Consider the following 25,203-nt stretch of genomic DNA (forward strand, 5'->3'; position numbering starts at 1 on the left):
AATTGACCTCAAAAGTTACAAAAACAATATTTTAACAGCTACTGCCATCTTTTATTAAATTCAGAAGATGAATTTGAATTTTTTTCCTATCGAAAATTCAAAACCGGCTAAAAGATTTTAAACAAAATTGCAATTTAGGTCAAAAAATTCAAAAATTTAGAGTAAAGGAAGTAAAACTGACAAAATTAAGCCTTAATAGTCAACAAATCACTCGATTGCTTGCCTAATTACAGTCAAATCTACCTAAATATTCAACAATTTCTCTAAATGATAAGAGAACTGTCCGACGTCAAATTTCCAGTGGCCTACTGTATACAAGCATATCACATTATTACAAAACATTTAAAAAAATTTATGAGAACAATTTCTCATTGGTTTTTTTCTTAGTAATTTTTTTGTGAATGAAGAAAGAGAAATAAAAAGGAAAAAAATTCATTAGACAGATAAATTTTGTTACTTTCGCGATGAAAGTGTCATAAATACATTAAGTGAGTTCGTCTAAAGTCGAATAGCATCAAATATTGTGTATATATAGTGAATTATATGTCGTGAAAAGAAAAAATAAAAATTTTATCAGCAAAAAAAAATTTTTTATTCCCCGATTCACGAGAAAATAGAGAATTAATTCATCAAATATCATTCTACATTAATTGCTGTCGCTCTCTAAAGTCATTTTAAACTCTTTTTAATTGATAAAGTTGTTTATGTTGATGTAGAAAAGTCGTAGATTCATAGAAAATTAAAGGGAAAGGGTGAAAGAAAAAGAAAGAAAGAAAAAAAAAACTTTATTAAAGAGAAAGAGAATATTAAACATATAGAAAAAACATGGCGATGCCTGTAACAAATTGTTCGCTCGATGATATCGATTTGGCAGCATTGAAGGTAAAATTGTGATGAAATTTATAAAATTTATAATCTCAATTGACTAAATTGAATTAAATTTATACAATTGATGATGACAAAAGTACCGTAAATCCAGAGACAATTACATGTTTCATACAAAAACAATTAGGTGTGGTCGAAAAAAAAAATTTTTTTTTTTTTTGCTCCCTAAAATCATATTTCTTTAGAGACATGATGAAAATAAATATAAATCGTCATCGTTTAAAAAGTAATGAAAAAGTTTTTTTGTTAATGTAAACACATGTGTGGTGTTATTTTAAATTTTAGGAGCCAGCTGGTATTTTTGAGCTGATAGAAGTAGTCGGAAATGGAACCTATGGACAGGTTTACAAGGTAAATTAGATATTTGTCATCAATTCTATTTTAATCCTCATTTATGACAACATTTTTTCACACATTCGTATTGACAATATTTTTTTTAGGGACGACATACAAAGACTGGTCAGTTAGCAGCCATTAAAGTCATGGACGTAACCGAGGATGAGGAAGAGGAGATCAAATTAGAAATCAATGTACTGAAAAAGTATTCAAATCATCGCAACATTGCCACATATTATGGAGCATTTATAAAGAAATCACCGGCTGGTAAGGATGATCAATTGTGGCTTGTCATGGAATATTGTGGAGCTGGTAGTGTAACCGATTTAGTCAAATCAACAAAAGGACAAAGTCTGAAAGAAGAATGGATTGCGTATATTTGCCGTGAGATATTACGCGGATTGAGTTATTTGCATAGCAATAAAGTCATACATAGAGATATTAAAGGACAGAACGTATTACTTACCGATAATGCTGAAGTTAAACTTGTCGATTTTGGTGTTTCGGCTCAACTCGATAGGACTATTGGGCGTAGAAACACATTTATTGGGTAATTAAATTGTTTTAAACATTTTATCATGACGGAATTTATTACTAATTAAATAATTTTTTTTTCTTTTGTTTGTCTTTTACATTCGTATATCCAACATATTCATATAGTGTAAGTATTTGTAATCCGCCACATATTCTTGTCATAACCGAAAATGTTAATTTTATTTATTCTTCTTCTTTCTCCTTCCATGCATGCTAAATCTTATAAAACCCAAAAAAAAACTGCTACAATTCGTAAACTTCTACCTGAAAAATAACTGGATCATTTGTGTGCTGTACATAAATAAACAAAAACACAATATTTAGACCCCTTATTGGATGGCTCCTGAAGTAATTGCTTGTGATGAGAATCCAGATGCCACTTACGATAATCGTTCGGATTTATGGTCATTGGGTATTACAGCACTTGAAATGGCCGAGTCTCAACCGCCACTATGTGATTTGCATCCAATGCGTGCACTTTTCTTAATTCCTCGTAATCCTCCTCCACGTCTCAAGTCAAAGAAATGGTCAAAGAAATTTCATGGATTTATTGACACTGTTTTAGGTGAGTTGAATGTTCTTTCTAGTGCCTTGCGGGTTGATATTATTTTTTGGAGAGTATTGTCGGCATGAAGCTTAAAATGTGTGATTTAAGGAGAAAATTTCGTGACAATTCTAAGTATTTTTGGACTAAAATGTCTAGTCGGTAATCTTAAAAGGAATTTAGTATTTTCCGGCTCAGAAATCATGCAGATCTGCCCTCATCATCATGCTGTCTTCTCTTATGGCTCTTATTTGCTGCTAGTTTATCTATATTACGGACATCACAGCAATTAGCATTTTGTAAACAACCCCATAAATTTGATCAATTGACAAATTTTAGAAAAAGTATAAATCATATGTGCAGGAAATGAGGGCAATAGAGTCAAAATATTAAATTTCTTCTGATACAACCTAATCAAATCAAGAAATTCATCAAAAAAATTCTGACGGCATTAAATTCGTAGAAATACTTTAAAGCTATAATGCAGCAATTTCTAAGAAAAACAATTTCTAATGTGATTTTATTCTGAATTCCAGTCAAAGACTATCATCAAAGACCATATACTGAACAATTGCTAAAGTGTCCATTCATCAAAGAACAGCCAACAGAACGTCAAGTGAGAATTCAGCTGAAGGATCACATTGATCGTTGTAAGAAACGTAAGCAAGAGAAGGAACGTGAAGATTATCATTACTCCGGAAGTGAGAATGAGGATGAGGAACCACAGACCGCTGGTGAGCCATCATCGATTATTCAGGCACCTGGAGGTGACACATTACGTCGCAACTTCCAACAAATCCAGGAAGGACATCAGAAGGCTGCTGAAGCTAATGGTGCTGCAAATCGCAATCAAAAGCCACAACCACAACAGCAGCATTCACGTGATAAGCCAATTGAGGAGCCAGTTGTACGACCAGCACTGCCACAACGACTTATTGTTGTTCCAGATCCTCCAATTCAACAGCCAATACCAATATCACTACCACAACCAACATCCCAACCACAAAATCCAACTCCAAATCAACATGCAAATCGTCCATTGCCACCAACACCCAAGAATGGATCATCATCATCCCAACCAAATTCCAATCAGTCATCTCAACAGCAAGCACAACAACAAACACCACCACAACGTAATTCTCAAAGTATCTTCAAGCCTATGGTGAGTGATTCATGTGCCATGCATTATCTGATATATATTTTTTTTCCCGTATACTTATGAAATTCTCAATAATATCGATGTTGTCATCGCCATTCATATTTTAATTCTTATTTGATTTTCCTTTTGACTTAGTTCCTTCTTTCTCTCTCTTACTTCTGTTCTTTTTAAAATATTCAAAAATTTATTTTTTTTTTTTTAATTTTAATTTTTCTTCTCTTTTCATATATAAATGTTGTACGTGTTATAAACCCCTATAATTATACTTTATAACATATCTATTTTAATTTGCTGGATATTATCTTCAATGTGAAATTGTGTAAAAAAAATCGTATATCCGTATGGACAATTTTATTTGATTTTTTCTTTTCGCTTATCGCTTTTGAAATAATCAATTAAAATAATAATTTTGTACATAAAAAAAATGATAATAATAATGCGATGGAATGTCTGTAGCTTCCGCCACGACGTCCTGAGGTAGGTTCCGTTATATGTTCTTTAATTTATTTAGCTCTTAAATTCTCTTTTTTTTAATTTCATTCTGATTTAATTAACTATGAGCTGCTAATTTTGTTTTGCAAGCCTTCCCTATATTAATATAATTTATTCGCTTAATTGATGTGTTAATTTTTTACAAACTCTTTTTTAAGTTACTTTATTTTTTAACCATCAAAATTTTAAATTATGAGTTGATTCATATCATCATAATCTTAATAATTTATATAGAACAAAATTCTTACTCTGTACTATTTGGCAATGATATGCTGTTGACTACGAAGAATACTGTTAGGATTGAGATTTTAACCCCGAGCAGCATAATCCCGGGTTTAACTGGCTGCGATTAGTCAATCTTATATCTAGTAATGAACTGGACATTTGTGGAACTTGCCATAGAATGTCAAATTAAGACTAATGGACTAATTCAGCCTCCACTCGGGAATACGGGATCGCATTTTTCGCAGTAAAAATGGATATCACTAGATGAGCATACGTCGTAATACGGCGACGTAGCTGTGTCCCCGAGAAAACGTTGTACTGTTCGGGTACGTCTGAATCACAATTAATTCTGAGAACTTTTATTATCAGGAATCAAAAAACATTTATATCTGTTCAGTACTTCTTGGAAGTCAAAATCTGTCAAATTATGTGTTCTAATCTGGACAGATCAACCTCAACAGTTGATATCTTCATAGCTCAGAATCTATAATATCTAGAGATGATACCTTTTTGAACTCATTAACCCTAGCATGCTTACTGTCTCAGCACATAAGCTGAGTGCATGCTTAAATAGCTCATTTAAGTAGAGTAAGCTATTGAAAGAATGTTCATTGCCTGATTGGGTAAATAACTAGTCACCGTATGATTGCATTGATTATACACCATAAATCGGTATCTCGGGTTAAATCATATCATATACTCAAGCATGACGCAGTCCAAAAGGCACACGGTGTAAAAAAGTTGCAATATATTGCCCCAGACCAGTTTGACTCTAGCGTTGGACCGGATTTTGATTAATACGACTCAAAACTAGTGTTAAACCGGCCTGAAGCAACTACTTATTCACGCTGTGTGTCTTTCGAGTAGGTATACTGGGTAAAGGTAGATAGCCTCAGAGATAACGATTATAGATGTCAAAATCGAATTCCCGGGAAGTCTCAATATCGAGAATTTGTCGAGATCGAGACATTGGGAAACCTTACTCAGAACTCGAAGTTATTGTAGCACAAATTCGAACCAATTCGATATGACTTTTTCATACGAAATTTTAAGTTGACTTCGAGTCCTACACAAAGTTCAAAGTAGACACGGATTTCATATGAAAAAGTCGACTGCACTTGATTGATTGAGGACTTGATTCCATATAACATTCGAGTCGACCTCGAGTTCTGGTCCTACATAATTAATTCAAATACTCCAAAATCTGATTGTCAATCGCATATCAATGCCAACGAGTACAGAGCCTCTAAAAAAATCCTCATTTTTATTTCATAAATCGGCATAATAATCTCGGACATTAATTCATTAATAAGTACATAATAGCATACGAAATACATTATAATAGTAACAGTAATAACAAAATTATTATGATAAATGTGTTGGCTGCATGTCCTTATTCTTTTACATAAAAAAAGTCACCTACTGCCAGTAAACAATCCTGCCTACGTATCTGTGCAATTTACCTAGTATTTTGCATATGAATTAGTATTATTTACTATAAATGAAGCTATTGCTATGTGAAATGCAAGCATATTGTGTATAAAAATCATATATTTATAGCTTTAATGCATAAGTACTAAATCATGTGAAAATTAAAGATGCAATGAAGCAGCTGCCAAACAGCTTCTTGCACGCAAAAAAATATTAATCTGAAAATTGTTCCGCTCGAGGCAATAACAGAAGATAATTAATTACGCATTTTTATATTTGATTTAATATTACATATGAGATTGCTATTAAATCTCTAATCAAATCTATAATGATGATTATAAATCAATCACATACAACCTTTTTTGTCTTTATCTTCTATCTTCTTCACCTCACATCCAACCTTTCTCACTCTAATATGACAAAAATACTCAATCTTCTATAAAAAAATCCACAATAATGTGACAATGTATAAAAAAAAATTTATGAAATAAAATAAAAAAAAGGATTTGGACATGCTTGCGGCACAATTAAATGAATTGGGAATCTCACCCCAACAGTCACAACCGCAACAACCCGAGGCACCACCACGAAGCAATCGATCATCTGGAGCATCATCAGCTAAACAAACGACACCGAGTTCGAATAATAATAATAATCAGCCAGTCAATCCACTTGATCCAATTGAGGATTCTGACACGGACTCTGAACCCGATGAACCGAATGATAGAGCAAGAAATGATGGAACATTGTTAGCAAGTGACCCACCGAAACCTCTGTGAGTTGATAAAATAGACATAAAAGAATATGAGAAGCTTATTCATTCATAATAATAATAATATTTAACCTATGTCATGTTCATTCAATTAATTGTCATTTCCGATTGATTTTTTCTCTCTTTTTCCCACTCACAAAATCTCATTCTTTCCTCCTATTCTATTTTAATCAATTCCATGTAAATTCTTTTGTTCTTCATACTTATTATTATTATTTTAACCCCAAATATCCCCCCTGCCCCCCCTTTCATCTCATCTCGCATCTCATTTATGCTGTCATTATTATTTTGGAACTTTATGATTTCATTAGTCCTGAATTTTCATATAGACCCGGATTAATGTCTGGTGAGAGTACAGCAACAGCATCAACAAATCAAAGTAGTGGACCGCCAAATCGACCATTACCGCCTACACCCGATGACGATGCTCAAGGAGATCGAACTCTAATAATGAAACGGGTAAGTGATTCATGTTCAATTTCTTTATTAAGTCAACTATATATTCAAAAAGAAATATTTACTTTTTGACTACATACATACTACATATTATATTTCTTTTGCTCACTGTCCTCTTTTTTCGATGTGTCTGTTAAATGTTCATTTTATAATTCACAAAAAAACAGTTTAAATGCTTGGGGAATTTTTTTATTCATTTATTATGTCACAATTATGACTTTTGGACGATAGTAAAAAGTGCTATTGTTTAATGGATACTTCTTTTCTTGGCAAATGTTTCAATTTATTTTTTTGCTGGAATTACGATGAGTGAAATGTCAACGGTTTGCTGGTTAATTGAGAGTTGACTTATGTCATTGATGTTTGACTTGTCATCATATCTTGGTGATTGTTTTGAGGATTGCAATGATGTTCTTCAAGAGGGTCAATGAACTATGTAGCAGAATGACGTAAAGCAGGCAAAATCAAGACCGAAACCCTGAACGGGATCGCAACAGAGACTCTAAGAGAATTGAAAGAAGACCTGGTCTGGACAAATCTTGAGATCAAGACTAGACAGAATTGGTCTCCAAGACTAACAGACTTGGTTCTCCTAGACAAGACAGATTTGGTTTCCGAAACTAGACACACTTTGTCTGGTCTCTGAGACTAGAAAGACTTTGTCTCTGTATCAAGAACGTTTAATCTTCATAAAATTACAAATCTGTGTCACTTCAAACGGATGCAAAAAAGAGCATTTTGTCGGTTGGAATCAAGGCATTATCATTAAGATTATTTCGTCCGTTACAAGGACAAACTTTCATCCAACTATTTCAACAATAGAATCTTTCATCCTAGCAAAATCAGCAGGATGAAATTCAATTCGTCAGGATGAAATTCAGTGTCAATACTTTTTATGGAATGCACAGAAAATATAAAGAATAAAGTCTTAAAATTCTATGATTTATAATTGTAACACAACTTACAAATATTCAGCTAAATACTCTAAAATTCATGCTCGTGTTAACAAACATAAACCAGCATTAGACCGCTAATCTGCAAATTGTCATCAACCAAGAATAACAAGTTTATGGACATCATTCTCAAACTTCTTGTTGCAATGTCATGAACAATGCAGCGCTAATTCTAATCATGTCAACAACATTATATGTAGTGTTTGGACTTAATCGAGCCCAAACTCATTATAGAGAGAACTACAGTTTTTCGGTGTTTAATTTAATCACTTGGCGACAGATTGGAAGATTGACATGCATATGACTCAATACTTCAAAATTCATTCTCTTCCTACAACACATCATGCAAAATATTATTTAGATTAACTTTCTTTGCTGGCCGTACAGATCAATTTTGATCCAAGGACTCCCTTAGATGGCATCTAAGGCTGGTTCAATCGCTGGCTGACAATTTTCATTTTTGTTCTAAGATCAGCAGAGACTAAAATGAGTGAATCATCCTAAAACCACTGTTTTCAATTCTGGGATCAAAGAGTAGCTGTAAATCCAAAGAATTGGCACCGGGATTCTATAGAATTCAAAGGCAAGACTTCCGAGCGGCCAAATGACTTCAATCTGAACAAAAGATTTCTAATCGGCCAAAGACTTCAATATGACTGCATAAAATATGCAGTATTTGGTATTAATGAAAGAAGTTAAGCGGAGCCTTAAAAGTTCCATGACGGAGCCTTTTTCATTTGTGTCGCTCGGGATAAAAGCCCTAAAGAACTCATTCCCAAGAAAATTATGTCAAACAACACTAAACAACTTAACAAAGCATTAAAAAGTACACAAAATAAGAACCAGCATTTAAAAACAATATTTCATAAGAAATTTAAACAACGAAAGTCTGTGACATAAAAAATGAAATAAATTCCCCATGACTTATATTAATTCGTTTCTAATATCATACACAACAGAAAATTATGATAATAATAATTTTAAAAGAACAAAAAAGTACGTACGAAAGACATGAAACACAAAAACAATAGTTTTATTTATAAGAAAGTATTAATCATTAGAATAATACAGAAGTAGATAAAAATTTGTTGAAGCATATAGGTTTTGGGTATATGGGTTATTTGTATTTCTAAAAAAAAAAGCAAATTTGATATGTATAACAAAAGAATGTAGCTCAATTTACTTATATACATACATTTACAGTATTTATTATATATATCTCTATGGTATTAGACATTTTCTAATTGAATGGAACAAGAACAAATAACTAAATTTACAATGACTACACACGTGTAATGATTGCATTATGATAACAATTTTAATGGCTCTCGATATTCATCGTATGATAAGTAACAAATTTTGTTAATTTTAGTTAACAATGTTTAAAACAAAAATCAAATATTAATACAAATGGTTGTGGCGCATAGAGCTATTATATTTTTAACTATATATTATCATCATTCTTACTTCTAATTTATTCATGCAATATTTTTTTAATCCTTTTAATTTTAAATTTTTATACTTTTTATTTGCTATAAAAAAAAAACTTTATTTTTGAAGATGAAAATGTGGTGAATTTTAGATTTGGAAATTTCTATTGAGATTTTAGGTGGTTTAAAGGTGGTTTTAGAATATTTTTTACAAAGAGGTGGACATGACGTGGATGTCAAATAGATTTTATTCACTTATGCACTGTTAAGGGTCAGTTAAATATCATGCACTTTAATCTCTTAAGTCATCGGAGTTCTATTTGACTAGTATGGATAACTAACTATCTGAATGCAATTTCCGAAACAGTACAAGTCGAATAATCGATTCAAAATCTGGAACCAGGATGATGTGACTCTGGCATGGGGTCGAATTTAAACAGAGTCCTGCAACAAGTCAAAGCTTCGGTCCGGGACCGGAATTTTGGATCGATTAACCGATTTGTCCTATTCAAGTTTGTCATCTCTTGATCTAGGCATACAGCTAGTCAAATAAGAAATTATCAACTCGAGCATGTCCCAAAATATTCATAAAAAATTATTTTATCCTTTCCCAAAAGACACACGTCGTTGAATATTCGAAAAATTAATCTTCACCAGATGTGACTCTAGCATGGGGCCAGATTCAGTGAAATCATGTGCCAAGCAAGAGTTACATCAGCTTGATGTCACATTTTTTGCCTTTTATACAGTGTGTGTTCCAGAATATAATCCAATAACATGCTGCCTATAACATTCCTTCTATTGATGCTATGCACTACATTCTGAATAGACAAGGGGCATGCCTATGAGCCATGTACAAGAGCATGCTCAAAAGCCATATACAAGAGCATGTTCATAGACCTGATAATTTCTTTCATACGGTACAATGAAACATTTCTTCTCGAATAAAATAATCTTTCATCCAGTGTCCATGCAGAACTTATGAGCATGCTCACAAAATAGAGGATTCTTGATTATATTGATTGAGTATACTCATGAGCATGCTCATTTAGATGAATATGCTCATTGTCTGTTAGGATACATTATTAACACAGCACTGTCCCTAACCATAAATCAGCACAAAATTGACATTGGTCTAGATTGTCCCTAACCCTCCAATACTCAAATCTAGAAATTCATTATTAAATCTTGATTAAATTATCTAAAATACTCATAACTAAAAATAATTAAAGAACCTCCAAAATTCCGACTGAAAATTCCAAATTTAAATAAAATTTTGTCTAAATTGATGAGCAAGACACTCGAGCAAAATTCCAAATTTTTTTGACCATTTTAAATCGAAATATTTGTTAATAAATTTATTCACGTCTGTACGTGTCTCGCTTCGCAATTTCAAAATATTCAAAACCACATTTAAGTCGCTCAAAAAAACAATCAAAAATTGAATGAAAGTTCGAAAGAGAAATTGGAAACAAACAATCAGTTATAATAATTGTGAGAGTAAGACGTTCATTTACTTTATGTACATTGCAAACAAACTACAATCCGCTTTTAATTCCATCGTTTTCCTGTGTCGTCACTCAAGTTCCTCAAAAAATTGCTTTCATAAAGCATTTGAGTCATAAATTTTAATAAAATTTTCATTGTCTCTCTCTATCTCTCTCTCTCCCTCCCTTCTATGCCTTATTTCACATCTTTGTGTGCTAACTTTAATCTATATTAATTATTTTTATTATTTTAAATTTTTTCTATTTCATGACGAACTTTGTTTTTATCATTTTCGAACTCATTTTTAAAATTGAAAATTCGGTTAAAAATTGAAATTTAAAAAAATGTGAAAAAAAAATCTTTAAAAAAACTATAAAAATTAAATAAAAAATGATGGCAAAACTAGAATCTCGCTAGCCAGTCATCGACATCAGTTGCGACGACGGGATCATCGACATCAACAACATCTGAAAATGATGAAGCGGTTCTATTGCGTGAGTGGAATTTTGAGAGATTTTTTCCCGAACGTTCGTCAATGTCGAATGTTGAGAAGGGAAAATTAGTTAGTGGAAATGACAATAAAAATAATAATAATTTAGCATATATGGAGAAGAAAAAGATTGAGGAGATGAACAATAAATTGAAGCTGGAAAATCGTGTGAAAAATGCAATTTTCACAAAAAATAATAATCTCAATTCACCTCAAAATCAAAAGATTGTAGCTGAAAAACGTCCTGAGAATACAGACTCAAGATTCTCAAATTTCGTCCGAGGCTTTCGTAGGGAACATACAGACTTTTTTCCATCGTCAAAGCGTCACTCGGCGATATTTAGCGAGCAATTGTCACCAATTAAAAATAATTCACCGCCAAAAGTTCAAAGATCAAGTGCCATTTTTCAACGGAATCGACCAAAGGGTGAACCAATTCTTACTGATTTTATTCCTAAACGTGATAATACTTTAGATAAGTCAAGTCCGAATCAAAGTACACCAAAAATAGGCGAAAATTCTAAAACAAATTCACCGGCAGCTGTTAAATTGCGGAATCAAACGCCATCAAATAATGACTTTTTAAGAATGAGACGCGAAAAGACGGAATCTGTCATTTTTGTATCTCCTCGTAATGCCAATAGTGCAGCTGTCGAATCATTTCAACAATTACAACAACAGCAGCAGGTAAAGGAACCAAAAATTGCGGGATTTTTTTTTTCGTTCTAATTCTTTCTAATGCAAGAATTTTTTTGAAGATTTTTCATAGATTTTTTTTATGCTAATAACTACTTTTTGTCTCTAAAGCATGTCTCATTCATAAATCTCATCAAATCCATGCTCATCTCATACAAAATATATTGTCTTATGTCTGTTGTTGGACATAATTAAAATATCAACGGACCATCGATCATAGAACTCATAAATCCTTAAAAAAATGTGTGAATAGTGACACAAATGATTCTTAGATGAACGAAAATTCCTTCAACTCAGGCCTGCCTGCATGCCATATTGTATACGAGAGAGCTTCATTTGTTTTGACATTTTGTTTATTTTTTTATATCTTGTTTTGTTTTTGTTTTACTTTATATTTATGTTTAACAAACTGCTTTTTGCTAACCTTCTAACCATTTGTATGATATTTGGCGTTTCTTTTATACATAAAAAGGCTTAATATATATATAATATAATATTTATAATAATTATTCTAGGGGAAAAATATGAAAAATTCTAATGATTTTGTTTATATGAATATACAGCGCATAATAATTTATTAATACCCAAAAAAATTAAGAACGTTTTAATTCCTTTTCGGAAGTAAAAATGAAGAAGCAAGTAATTTCCCTCCTGTGGTGTGAGGCTTATGGTGCTGTCTGTCTTATGAAGTAATCGGATTAAGACTCATTCAAATATTGGCTTTTGGGACTGTAACTGTAGCTCGTGCAAAAAATATATAGACTGAAATATTTGCTTTAATGCTTTATAGTTGGTGACATTAGTTGTCATGCTGACGGTGAAGAATCAAGCTTGATAATAGAGTAGTGAATACTACCATTATGTGATGCATGTAGTCTTATCGTCGTGACAAAGTCTTTTCAATATAGATATAGAAAGGAAAAGCTTATTCATTGATATTCAATCCTGAATGGGCGGATATATGCTATAACTAGTTGATGTCTAGTTCTAGCATATTTTTGTCTCGGGAACAATTTTTACCAGAGCTAAAGGTCAACTCGAATTTTATATGAAGTCTAGTCAACTTGAGTCGACTTAGTGACTCAATCAGCACAATCTAGTCACTAAGGTCCCACTATGTAACCGCCTTGATGGTAAAGCATAAGGGTGGCCTGACGGCTACGTGACGGCTGATACGTATCGACAGTGGAATATTAAATTTACCTCATCATGCTTTTCGTGTTACATTGACTTTCTATACATTCCGCAACGAATATATTGAAGTCTTCTCAAATTTCGATGACAATCACCAAATGTTGTCAATATTCAATGTTATAGCTTTTTGTTTTTACTAACAGAGGCATTTTTGATATGTCAGTGGCTTATTCAAGGAGGGGTTATTGACTGTTAGATCAAGCTTGGTAGCGGTGCATTTAGGGTGAAAGGGTCATCCAGAGCTCGAAATCGACTCGAATGTTATATGGAGTCGAACCGACTTGTGCCGATATTTCCTTAAAAAAAAATTCGAAGTTGCATCAACCCATTTTCCTTTTTGAAAAAAAAAAAAAAATCCCATTAAATCCATGCAAAAATTTGCAAACTCCCTCCTCCTTCTCAAAAAATGTCTAGCTAAGCTCCTGAAGTTCGCTGAGTTCGATTCAGCTCAGTCTGAGCTCGGTCATAAGCTTGCTCTAAACTGACTGTTTAACGGTCTTTATCCCCTTTTATTGCGGATCAGGATGTTTATGTTTATGCTTCTTATTTGTCTAAAATATGTTTAAACAAGATAACATCTGGTTACATCCTTCACATTTTGTTTACGCAAGCCTTATCTTTTTAAAAGGTTTTGCACAGATAAGGGCATAGATTTTATCTGACATTTGGAGTCATGTCCATGTAATCTGAGTTGCACAAATCGATTAATCAATCAGAAATCCGGCCCAAAGACTGCGTGACTCTGGCTTGGTGTCGGATTCGGTTCGACACTATCTCAAGGAGACAAAAATGCGTTAAAACTAGTCATTAATTAGACATTAACTTGTCATAATGCAAAATTTTGTCCTCTTGGGCATTCCAAGGTTCAGCCTATCTCTGGCCCGATTTTGGATCGATTAACCAATGTGTGCGGTTCGGGTAATATTGATATTGACATATCCGAACAGACAAGGATTAGGTCAGTAGTATTGACTAAGTATACTCATGAATACTCTCATTTGGGTGGGTATGCTCACTGTCTGTTAGAGATAAATGACTTTAAGAAATAAGACCAACAAAAGCTACATTTTTACACAATTTATAAGTCGCCAATTATCACACTTTATCAAATGACTATTACAGCAACAAAATAAATTTCGTACAAAGCATTATTATGCAAGTCCAAAGCCTGAAACTTATCACAATAAAATAATAATATGACAGGAAATAATAAGCAATATTTGTCGGGTACCCGCATTCATTTTTACTTCGAAAAGAAAATATAAAAAAAAATTTTAATGTATAAAAAAATATCAGACATAGAATTACAATAGGATTAAGTTTTGTATGTTTTTATGCCAAACCAAAAGCATCAATAATTACTTATTAAGTAGGACAATGAATTGGTGAAAAATTAACACAAAAATACACACTGAAAAACTTTTTTATCTCCTCCTATTTCTTACTTCTTATACTTCTTTTTTTACACAACATACTTTTTTGCATAACATTTATTATGACTATGTAATTAAGTGAATAAGAAGAGATTCACAATTTTTATATATCATATACTTAATTATCACGACCATTCCTTTTTGCTTTACCGACCTTATTTTGTCTTTTTTTAGAATCGCGGAAGTGAGAACAATAACATGGGTGCACGTACGAGTGTATTACCTGATTTGTTGAGTCAAGCCTCACCGGCAACACCGCCAAGACATGATCGATCAACGAGTGAAGAGGTGCGTACAAAATCCATAAGTTTCACATTTAATTATACTTTTATTATTATATTGTTGATCTACTTTTTATAATATAATAATTGAGAAGAAATTTCGAAAGTTAATTCAAGTAGGGGTTTGTTCATAAATGACGTCCATCTTTACCTCGATTTATTATGATATCTGAAGGGTATGGAACTGATCAAAATGATTAAAATCCAAAGAACACAATTTAGTCGCTAATGTGTCATATGTCGCTAGTGTGTCATGTGTCGCTAGTGTGTCATATTGTCGCTAGAGTGTCATATGGTCGCTAGAGTGTCATATTGTCGCTAGTGTGTCATATGGTCGCTAGTGTGTCATATGGTCGCTAGTGTGTCATATGGTCGCTAGTGTGTCATATGGTCTCTAGTGTGTCATATGGTCGCTAGTGTGTCATATGGCGCTAGGGTGTCATATGTCGCTAAGGTGTCATATGGTTGCTAGTATGTCATATGTCACTAATGTGTCATGTGTTGCTAAAGTGTCATATGGTCGCTAAGGTGTCATATGGTCGCTAAGGTGTCATATGGTCGCTAGTGTGTCATATGGTCGCTAAGGTGTCATATGTTGCTAAGGTGTCATATGTCGCTAGTGTGTCATATGGTCGCTAAGGTGTCATATGGTCTCTAAGGTGTCATATGGTCGCTAGTATGTCATATTGTCACTAGAGTGTCATATGTAGCAATTGTGTCATGATCAGTTCTAAACCCTTGCCCTATCCCAACCCAAAAAAAACCCTCCAAATATTGGACGTCATAAGTGAACGATTCCATACCAGTCAGATGTAATATTGAAGTCGGGTTAGTCGCATAATGTTTGTAACCGTAATAAGTATTTAATGTTCTGGTAACACCCCGTTGTTAAACTTATAACTTACATATAAAAAACTTAAAATTATTACATATCGTAAAAGCAGCAACAAAAAAAAAGAAGAAGAAGAAGAAAGGAAAATGTTAATTAGAGTCATTAATTTGTGGGAATTAACTTCGGTCGCTATGAACAATTGAAATTCTTTCCATCCATGCTTCCCGTACTATAAACAAATGTTTTTTTTTTTTATATTATTATGAGAAATTGCTACTTCTTCATACATCCCCATCGTACACAAAGATCAAAGTAATGGTCAATTGAATATTTTTTTTTTAAACAAACTTCTTCTTTCTCTCTTCATTTCATTAATGTGTTCATGAGCTGATAATGCCGTTGCCCTTTTAATCCAAAAAATGGTTCTCTTTTCTTATAAAGATTAATCTCGTAAATGTAAGTACCATTTTCATACCATAACTAATCATCAGTTATATTTCCTATCAGTATTATTTATATCCAATAACAATGATTTCATTTGTTGGGAATTATTAGTTATTAATCTTATCCTAATTTATTTATATATTTTTTGTTTATTCATTCTTTTTATAATTAATACCTACCTAGCTCATTAATTGGAAGTCAGTAATTATTAATCAATTAATTTTATTATTTATTATGTAGTCAAAATGCCTTCTCAACGGAGTTTAGATTTATTGGCCTATAGATTGTGGTGATTTGTTTAGGGGAATTTTGGAAGTTAAGGTGTTGAATGCTTAAGTGCACTTGATAAATCTTCGCAATTTAGCACAAGTCGGTTAATCGATTAAAAATCTGGCATCAGGCTAGCGTGACTCTGGCATCAAGTTAGATTCACGCCAGTCAAGAGCCGGATTGATGATCTATAACCGATTTCTACTACTCGGGCTCTTTTCATTCTATCTGCCTTATTTTTAGAATCAGGGATATATATGTCTCGAAATACTTCATGGGTTTGGGTACCTTCTTCGAAAATCAAGGTTGAGGTGGAAAATATGTTCATTCGTAAAGGCGTAGCCAGACATTACTCAGGGTTGTGGTTTACGAATGTTTTAGGCAGAATTGTCAGGACTTCATTGTGGAGGGACATCCACTTTAGTGCGGACTGCAGTGGAAATCTTTGGACCTTTTTGATCCTAATTGTCAAATTCCTACAACAAAGGTTTTGATATGATGGGGGTGGCTGGGTTTGACCTGAATCCATCTACCTCCCTGGCTATGCTTCTGATATCTATTAAATGGAGTTAAGTTTACCTCCTGTTAAATCCTATTTTTCACACATAGCCCTATTTGACAGCCATTTGGAGCTGACATGAAATGTCTAGGTTCATGTAAATTTCATGATCTTATCTACTTTGTGTCGATCAAATTAGTGAGATTTTTAAGGTTTCTGGATCAAGTGCATCACACGTTTAACTTTGTACAATAAATTAAAAATCCTTAACTATCCTGCAACAGCGTGTGCAAAATTCTCCAATTTTCAACCGTTTTCTGAGACAAAAATCACAACCTTACCACCTTTAACATTGTTTTCCATAAGGTCTGCACCTGAAAAATGTCTGGCTTCACCTATTGCCTCCTGTTTCTCATTTAATCATATAATCCACACAATGAAACTTCCAAAGCACTTAAATCACTCATAATCGTCAATAAATCCATAACTCATCCTGTAGATTAACAAAACCTTATCGTATATCCACATTTAGAAATGTTCTGGTCAAAATTTAGTTTATTTATTGGTTGTTCTCAAAGTATCTAATTTATTCGGCATTAGCAAGTTCCCGTCGTTGATGTCTTTCTCCTATTATATTTTTATTCCTTCATAAGTTATTTTCCCTCCTTATTTTGTTGTATCGTATTGTGCATGAGTAAAGCTTTTATGTATTTGTTCATAATAAATTTTAATGCAACTTATATTATTTCTTATACTTAATACAATGCCTTAATCAGTTCCTTAATTTTTATGTTTATTAATTTTAATTTTTATTTTTCAATTTTTTTTTCTTTCCATTTTTAAATGATTTCAGTATCGCGCGGCTGTTAATAATTCACCCCATTCCTCTCCCGTATCAAAATCACATCAAAATTCACCCCACCATAAACCCTCCCTCCATTTATCCCCCTTCCATCATCAACACTTATCTCCCTCATCACAAAGTGATAAATTGGCTAATATTAATTCTAATTCACCCAATAATTCACATTTATTGCATCCACATTCGCTTGCCTTACAACAGAAACAACGAAGCTTCCTCACATTCGGATTCGGTGCCGGCAGCTCAGGTGGAGCTTCACGACGCGAAAGTCATGTAAATGTTAATGTAACACCAACATCTCAACACGATGCAACTAGTGATACACCTGAAATTCGTAAATATAAGAAACGATTCAATTCCGAGATTCTATGTGCTGCTTTATGGGGTGTTAATCTCCTGATCGGTACAGAGAATGGATTAATGTTATTGGATAGGTCTGGACAAGGAAAGGTATGCAACTTATTATGTCATTTATGATGAAATATTTAATACTTTATAATTATTGCTTCTTTAAGGTCTACCAATTGATTTCAAGACGGCGTTTTCAACAAATGGAAGTGCTTGAAGGACAAAACATTCTCGTCACAATATCGGGAAAGAAGAATCGTGTTCGCGTGTATTATTTATCATGGCTAAAATCAAAAATTTTACGAACTGACGGATTATCAGATGTAAGTAACAATAAAGGTTTAATGTCATCAAAACCTTAATATCCAATTTACTTTTTTTAATAATTTTATTAAACAGCAAGTTGAACGACGTAATGGATGGATTAATGTTGGCGATCTGCAAGGCGCTGTTCACTTTAAAATTGTGAAATACGAGAGAATCAAGTTTTTAGTGATTGCGCTGAAAGATTCGATAGAAATATATGCTTGGGCGCCAAAACCTTATCATAAATTTATGGCTTTTAAAGTAAGTATCCTCACAACTTACTTGATTTATATCCCTCATAATTAATGCTAATTTATCATTCATTCATTTTGTCTCTCAATGATAATTAACAGAGCTTTGGTGAATTGAATCATCGACCACTCTTAGTGGATTTAACAGTCGAGGAACAAACAAGATTGAAAGTCATTTATGGATCTGCAGAAGGCTTCCATGCTGTTGATTTAGATTCAGCTACAGTCTATGATATTTATTTGCCAAAACATGTAAGGATTGATGATTATTTTTAGGGTTGTCATGAGTCATAAGTGTGGAAGTGGTCATAAGTGGAGGTTGAAGCAATAGCTGCAATTTTGTGCATATAGTCAGTTTTGCTAAATGACTCTGATCTTTTGCAGAAAGATCATTCAAAAGACAATGGCATAGAACTTCAGATTAGTTCAAAACTCGATTGGAACAGGCTACGATTAGTCTGTCTTGCTTCAAGCTAGACATTTGTGGAACTTACCTTAGGCATTCTATGGCAAGTTCAACTGATCTTGCCGTAGAACTTACCACATATGTCAAGTTTATTATTAGATATAAGGTCATAAGGTGTATGGCAAGTTCCACAAATGTCAAGTTAGTCCTTACTAGACATAAGGACGACTGATCCCAACTCCAGTTCCACTCAGTAAATATGTCAGTTAAACTTTGGGACATAACATACATAAATAAGACTAAATTTAAGAGTGTATCCATCCAAACAACCTTAAGTACTGCTATTAATCCTTAACAGTATTTCCCTTAATGAATGTCGTTAATATTCATCCTTTCTACAAACAAAACTTCATCTCAAGACTTGCCAAAAATCCACTTATCACCATCTATGACTACTCATTTCCCTTCCACCTATTTCCTGCAAGATTCCAATTAGTTCTTCCTTACTAATATAAACATATATCCATTAATTCTCATCCATTAGACTCAAGGACCAATTACTCCACATTGCATCGTGACATTGCCTAATTCAAATGGAATGAACTTGCTGTTATGTTACGATAATGAAGGTGTTTATGTAAACACAATGGGACGTGTATCAAAGAATTTCGTACTGCAATGGGGCGAAATGCCAACATCAGTGGCATTCATTGGAACAGGACAGATTATGGGATGGGGAAATAAAGCAATTGAGGTAAGATAAACTATGATATTCTCGATTGGTATGCATTTGGGTAAGGGCGGTCACAATTGTGACGAGAAGGTAGCAAACTTAGAGTCCGCAGTGTTGAGCAGGACACTGTGTTAGGCAAGGACACTGTGCTTGTTAGGACACTGTGCTCGCATGGTCACTGTGCTCGCTAGGACACTGTGCTCGCTAGGACACTGTGCTCGCTAGGACACTGTGCTCGCTAGGACACTGTGCTCGCTAGGACACTGTGTTCGCTAGGACACTGTGCTCGCTAGGACACTGTGCTCGCTAGGACACTGTGCTCGCTAGGACACTGTGCTCGCTAGGACACTGTGCTCGCTAGGACACTGTGTTCGCTAGGGTACAGTGAATAATGCGTTTTAGTTTCCAAAGTATGCTACCATTTCGTCACCATGCCGGCATATCTTCGCATGCATGCCAATCGACTATAATTGAGACAATGAACAATAAATTAACAAAAAATCCTTGATCCACAGATACGTTCCGTCGAAACGGGTCATTTAGACGGTGTGTTTATGCATAAGAAAGCTCAACGCCTTAAATTCCTGTGTGAACGTAACGATAAAGTATTCTTCAGCAGTGCAAAAGGTGGTTCGTCTTGTCAAATTTACTTTATGACATTAAATAAGCCTGCTATGATGTCATGGTAAAATTATTCGGAACGAAAATAAAAATAATTGTGTTTAGGAGGGTGTAATTAATTAATAAGAATGACATGAAGGAAAGTCCCTTTTTTTAGAATGAGAGAACAATTCATTAACAAAAAAAAAAAAAATATAATAACAAGTTATGCGCATATTATATCAAAAAAACTATTAAATGATAATTAAAAAGCTTAAAAATAAGCGAGAATCATGAAAAAGAATGAGGAAGTGCGGTAGGATTTAAATTGATATATTTCATTTCTTCAGTAGTGATGATGATTCATGATTCATGCATGAATGATGTATTATGTATAAACAAACAAAAAAATAAGAAAATGCTTTGCATCTCTAGCTTTTTATTTCCTTTTTTTTTATTCATCTCTTCTCAAAACCCATTAAAAGAAGTATATTATATATAATCATTGAGTTATCGATATTTTTTTTTTTTCATATACATTATTATATTTTGATGAAGAATGAATTAAGCGCTGACGATAAGTTGAGTCTTCTGATTATTTCATATTTTTTATTGTAGTAATATACGCTAAATAATACAGGAAACTTCAATTTGATAGAGGAATGGAAGCATTTATTAAAAAGAAGATGGAATAAAACAAAAAAAATTAATTCGATTCTTTATTTTTTTTTTATTATTAATTGTGTAGCTTTGTCGATGATAGAATAATTCATTTTTATTACATATTCATATTTCTGCAACAAAAATAAAATCCAAAATTCCAATTAAAAACAAGTGAACACAAATCCTATACAAAAATCCTATTCATTAAGTTCGAGTGGTGCAAAAATGATGTGATTATTAAGTGTTGCTGTGGATATTGGTTAGAGAGTCATGATGTGATTTGTTAACTCTAAGGCTGAGTTGAGAGGACATTGGGAGTTCGGACTCCAGTGTAGACGTCTCCTCAATAGAGTCCTTCAAAATCTATCTAAAAATTATTTGAAGCAATAACTTCCCGGTTAAACTTTATTTGAAGCTAGATTTCATAAGTTATTTAGACTAGCTGTAAGCTGGTCTAGTTGTAAGCTAGTCTGTATTAAATTATCCTTGCTAATAACAAGCTTGATTAAGTCCAGCTTGTGAATTTTCTGATTACTGGAGAAGATTAGAACTGGATTGAAAATTATGAATCGGTGATAATGTTAAACTGTTGTGTATGAAGTGAGAAAATCAATTTTGTGACTTTTAGAGAGTGCATTCATTGCTCAAAGTACACCCAGGAGTACGCTCAGAAGTAGACACATGAATACACTAATGTATCTTAAGATTCATTATATAATATTTGAAAATCCCAACTGGAAGCATTGCGATCTATTGTATCACTCTTTAGAGCTACAGCTCTTATATTAAGATCCGAACCACTTGTAAACTCGGCATTTTGCAAGGACGACACGAATACGTCATAAGACTTGAAGTAACATGCAATTTACCTAGTTACAATCCTTGCGTGTAAGATTCCACCAAGAAAATTATTCAGACACAAGTAATTCTTTGTGGATGTACCTAGTACATGAAGACACATTATGCGCCAAAGACTTCAATACTGCACTTTACACACGATTGCTTTACTTTAACAACGTCGAAATCAGAATAAGAGATTCTAAAATTATGCATGACCTGGGATTGAACCCAAAACCTTTGACACATAAGGACAAAGCTCTGCCGTGTAGGCCATTGACGTCATTTCATCTCATAACTTAGATTCAGATAACTTCCAATTATTTTGTTTTGAAGGTATGAATCCAGTAAGGTCACAGTAAGGTTTCAAACCCCAAATAAGTGATATTCATTCATAAAATCTGAACAAGCTAAGTTGTTCTTTTATATGATGATAAATCACTGTTTATTCATTAAGAAGCATTCAGATTGCTTGCCATACAATTCCAAAAATTCCCAACTAATCAGCCATACTCAAAGTTCAGAGGCATTTAGCTCCAAAAGAATTTGTTTGTCAATAAATCCAATTTATTCTAACGAAATCTCAATCCAGGTGTTTTGAAATCAACGTCATGACATCATCTATCCTAGTTCCATTAATGACACAAAATATATACATCTTTTTGGTACCACTTCGGGATCTATTAAGCAATCACGAAAAATCCCATAATATCATGCAAGTGTGGACAAAGATTATTTGTTGTCATGTGGGTTACTTCTTTCCTTCCAAAATGACAAATTTATCACATTAAAGTTCAAAAAATAATTCAATTTTTATAGTTTTATATGGACTTGATTCTTGATCGCGCGCGCTTTCGACAACACACTGGCTTTTAAATTAATGTTCTTTAAATGTCTCTAAACAAAAATCGCTCAACAGTTTTATGAATGATTCAGTCATTCCGTTCGCTTTTGTGTTGTATTGAAGATTTTAACATTTTGAGACAGTCCAAACGTATATTATGGATGTCCGATGAGTCAGAACTTTTATTATCAAATATCATGTCCAGAAGAAATATTCACGTGACGACAATTGAGATTATGTCCACAAAAATGAATCAAGACAAATTAATTTAGTTCTTTAAGAATTTTTCGTCAGATTTACATCCAAAAAAAACAAAATTTATTGCCAAGAGATATATTTGGATATGATCCTTACAATTTGGTAGAAGTGTGAATTTAGATTAGGGAATTTTAATTCTGAATTTCTTTTTGGTCGAAGGTTCAGACTAAGTTGACACTATCGTATCTGACTGTGAAGTAGCTAGGTTTAGGCATCTTTTAAGCATTTATAGGCAATGAATGTGTTGATTGGGATTCTGTTGGTGATTGGGAGAATTTATGAGCATATCATCTGATGTGTCTGTGCTCATAAGTTGAGGTACTTAATGACATATTGCTGCTGCAGCTCACAGTTTAGTTCAGACTGAATTGGGAATTTTGAGAACCAAATCTTTTTTAAACAGCAGTCTTACTCTAGCAGGTGTATCGTTCGCGGATGATATCCGCATAATCATGCAGGCACACTGCTCTTGATCCATTAAATGGCTTCAAAATCTCTTAAAATTAAGAATGGATGCACCATTATGAAGAATTTCTAGGATTATCCTAGCAAATGACAGAAAAAAGTGTCATAAAGAGACTGTAGGCATGCAATGTCTGAGTTTTAGATGCGTAGATCTATTGGTTTTGACCCTAATTCATAGTTAAGTCCAAAGGTGTAGACTTGCGGATTTCTACAGACTTGAGGTTTTTGGCTGAACCTTATACAACGACGAATTCTGTAAGAAGTCCAGAAGGAAGTTTTTAACATTAGTGTGGCTCAGGTTCTATTGCTTTTGGTATCCATTGATGCCCATTGCTCATCCGCCACCACAAACCAGAACTTGAATCACATCCTCAAAACTAAATTCCCCATTTGAATCCTAAATTGCAAAAAAGTAAAACGATCTCTGGTATTTTTATAGCCAACAGATGATATTCAACATGTTTATTGCCTATTTAGAAAGCTTGCTCAAAGTGAACTACATCGGTTTATAATATAAGAGAAGGAGTATGACGAAATTCGTCAATAAAAATCTATCTTAAATGCCAAAACTTTTTTTTTTGTAATAGATACTGCATTTACAAAATAAAAATCTGACAAAAATTTTTTGTATCTTCAAACTCGAGCGTCATAAAATTTCATCATGACAAATACCAGAAAAAATTGAAAGTTGTGCCTAATTTAAATCAGCATCGATGTTGATGCCAATAAAAATTCTTCTTTAGTCAATCATGTTTGGATATAGGAAATGCCATATAGATGAATAAAATGGGTTTGGTCAAGTGATGCTTCAGAAAAGATTGAAGTAGATTCTTAATTGCACAAGAGTTTTGACGCCTAACTAATAAAATTCGTCCTTAAATCGCTCAAAATATTATCAAAACAACATCAATGTAATTTAATTGAAAAAATTCAGACAATTTATGACTAAGTATTAGCACAATTATCTGAGCAGCACAATTTAATTGGTAGGCCATTACCGCGCTGTTGTAAAATTAAGTATCGCGCTTTGCCGCGCAATGTCGTCGAGTTGAGCACCAAGCTTAAAAGCAGGGCTTGACAAGTCGAGTTTTTTAATGAGTCAATTTTTCCATACAAAATCTGACTTGAATTTTAGTTCAGCGTAAGAGTCAGAGGCGTACTTAGACAGATATTTTCAAATTATTTCTTAATGAAGAGGTTTTGAAAATTCCAAGAACAAGGAGGAAGAAGGAGTTGACCTGGGTGTTTGACGCCCCTTATAAGAATGTCCTTACCCCAACATGACGGCTGTTTTTAACTCATATTTACGATGTGAAATCAAAATCACAGTATTTTACTGTTCAAAGTAGGCAAACCTTAATTAATTCGAGATTGGGGGCTGAGGGGTTGAGGGGTATAGGTAGTGGGGTTTGACGCCAACACTGCGATTGTTCATAAGCCGAGTTACCTAAGACATAAGGAATTCGTATAGTTTGCAAATCACTTTTTTTAACTGAACCATAGTGTCACTCGGGAGTATTGTCATTGAACATAAATTCATATGTCGCTCGAGAAGGACAAAGTCACAATATATACAATAGATATTTCCAATAAGTAAGAAATAAATAAAATAAAATAAAAAAAATTGCTAATATAAAGGATAAATAACGTAAAAAGCATGATGTGAAATGCTATTTTTTATACTACACAATATAACAGCAAGACAAAAGAAATAAAATAAAAAAAATTACCTATAAACATAATCTCCTTTTTCATATTAACATATAAAACAATGATAATTTTACAG

The 25,203-nt window shown here is 33.2% G+C and overlaps 1 protein-coding gene and 1 long non-coding RNA gene across 11 annotated transcripts; both read left to right on the forward strand.

Annotated features, from left to right (window-relative positions):
* Positions 1-395: 395 nt before the first annotated feature.
* msn (serine/threonine-protein kinase msn) lies at positions 396-21,060 on the forward strand. Of its 10 annotated transcripts, XM_070653378.1 has the most exons (18): positions 396-882; positions 1,171-1,236; positions 1,326-1,771; position 1,882; positions 2,080-2,320; positions 2,836-3,461; positions 3,915-3,935; positions 6,110-6,381; positions 6,708-6,837; positions 11,112-11,882; positions 14,693-14,806; positions 16,073-16,087; positions 17,698-18,156; positions 18,222-18,377; positions 18,454-18,621; positions 18,714-18,863; positions 19,562-19,771; positions 20,266-21,060. In XM_070653378.1, the coding sequence occupies exons 1-18, from the start codon at positions 826-828 to the stop codon at positions 20,437-20,439; spliced, it is 4,077 nt and encodes a 1,358-aa protein (XP_070509479.1). In that variant the 5' UTR covers positions 396-825; the 3' UTR covers positions 20,440-21,060. The 10 variants fall into 10 exon arrangements, with proteins under 10 accessions (XP_070509479.1, XP_070509476.1, XP_070509470.1 ...); XM_070653375.1 differs by lacking the exons at positions 396-882; positions 1,171-1,236; positions 1,326-1,771; position 1,882 and having other exon boundaries at positions 2,079-2,320; positions 6,690-6,837; positions 11,112-11,199; positions 11,305-11,882; XM_070653369.1 differs by lacking the exons at positions 396-882; positions 1,171-1,236; positions 1,326-1,771; position 1,882 and having other exon boundaries at positions 2,079-2,320; positions 6,690-6,837.
* LOC139100686 (uncharacterized) lies at positions 15,150-15,836 on the forward strand. Its single transcript, XR_011545460.1, has 2 exons — positions 15,150-15,253; positions 15,459-15,836. It is a non-coding gene; the product is annotated as an uncharacterized lncRNA (long non-coding RNA).
* Positions 21,061-25,203: the final 4,143 nt, after the last annotated feature.

The sequence above is a fragment of the Chironomus tepperi genome, unplaced genomic scaffold, assembly GCF_022539635.2.
Source record: "Chironomus tepperi strain 1889 unplaced genomic scaffold, CSIRO-AGI_Ctep_v1 contig_68, whole genome shotgun sequence".
Lineage (NCBI taxonomy): Eukaryota > Metazoa > Arthropoda > Insecta > Diptera > Chironomidae > Chironomus > Chironomus tepperi.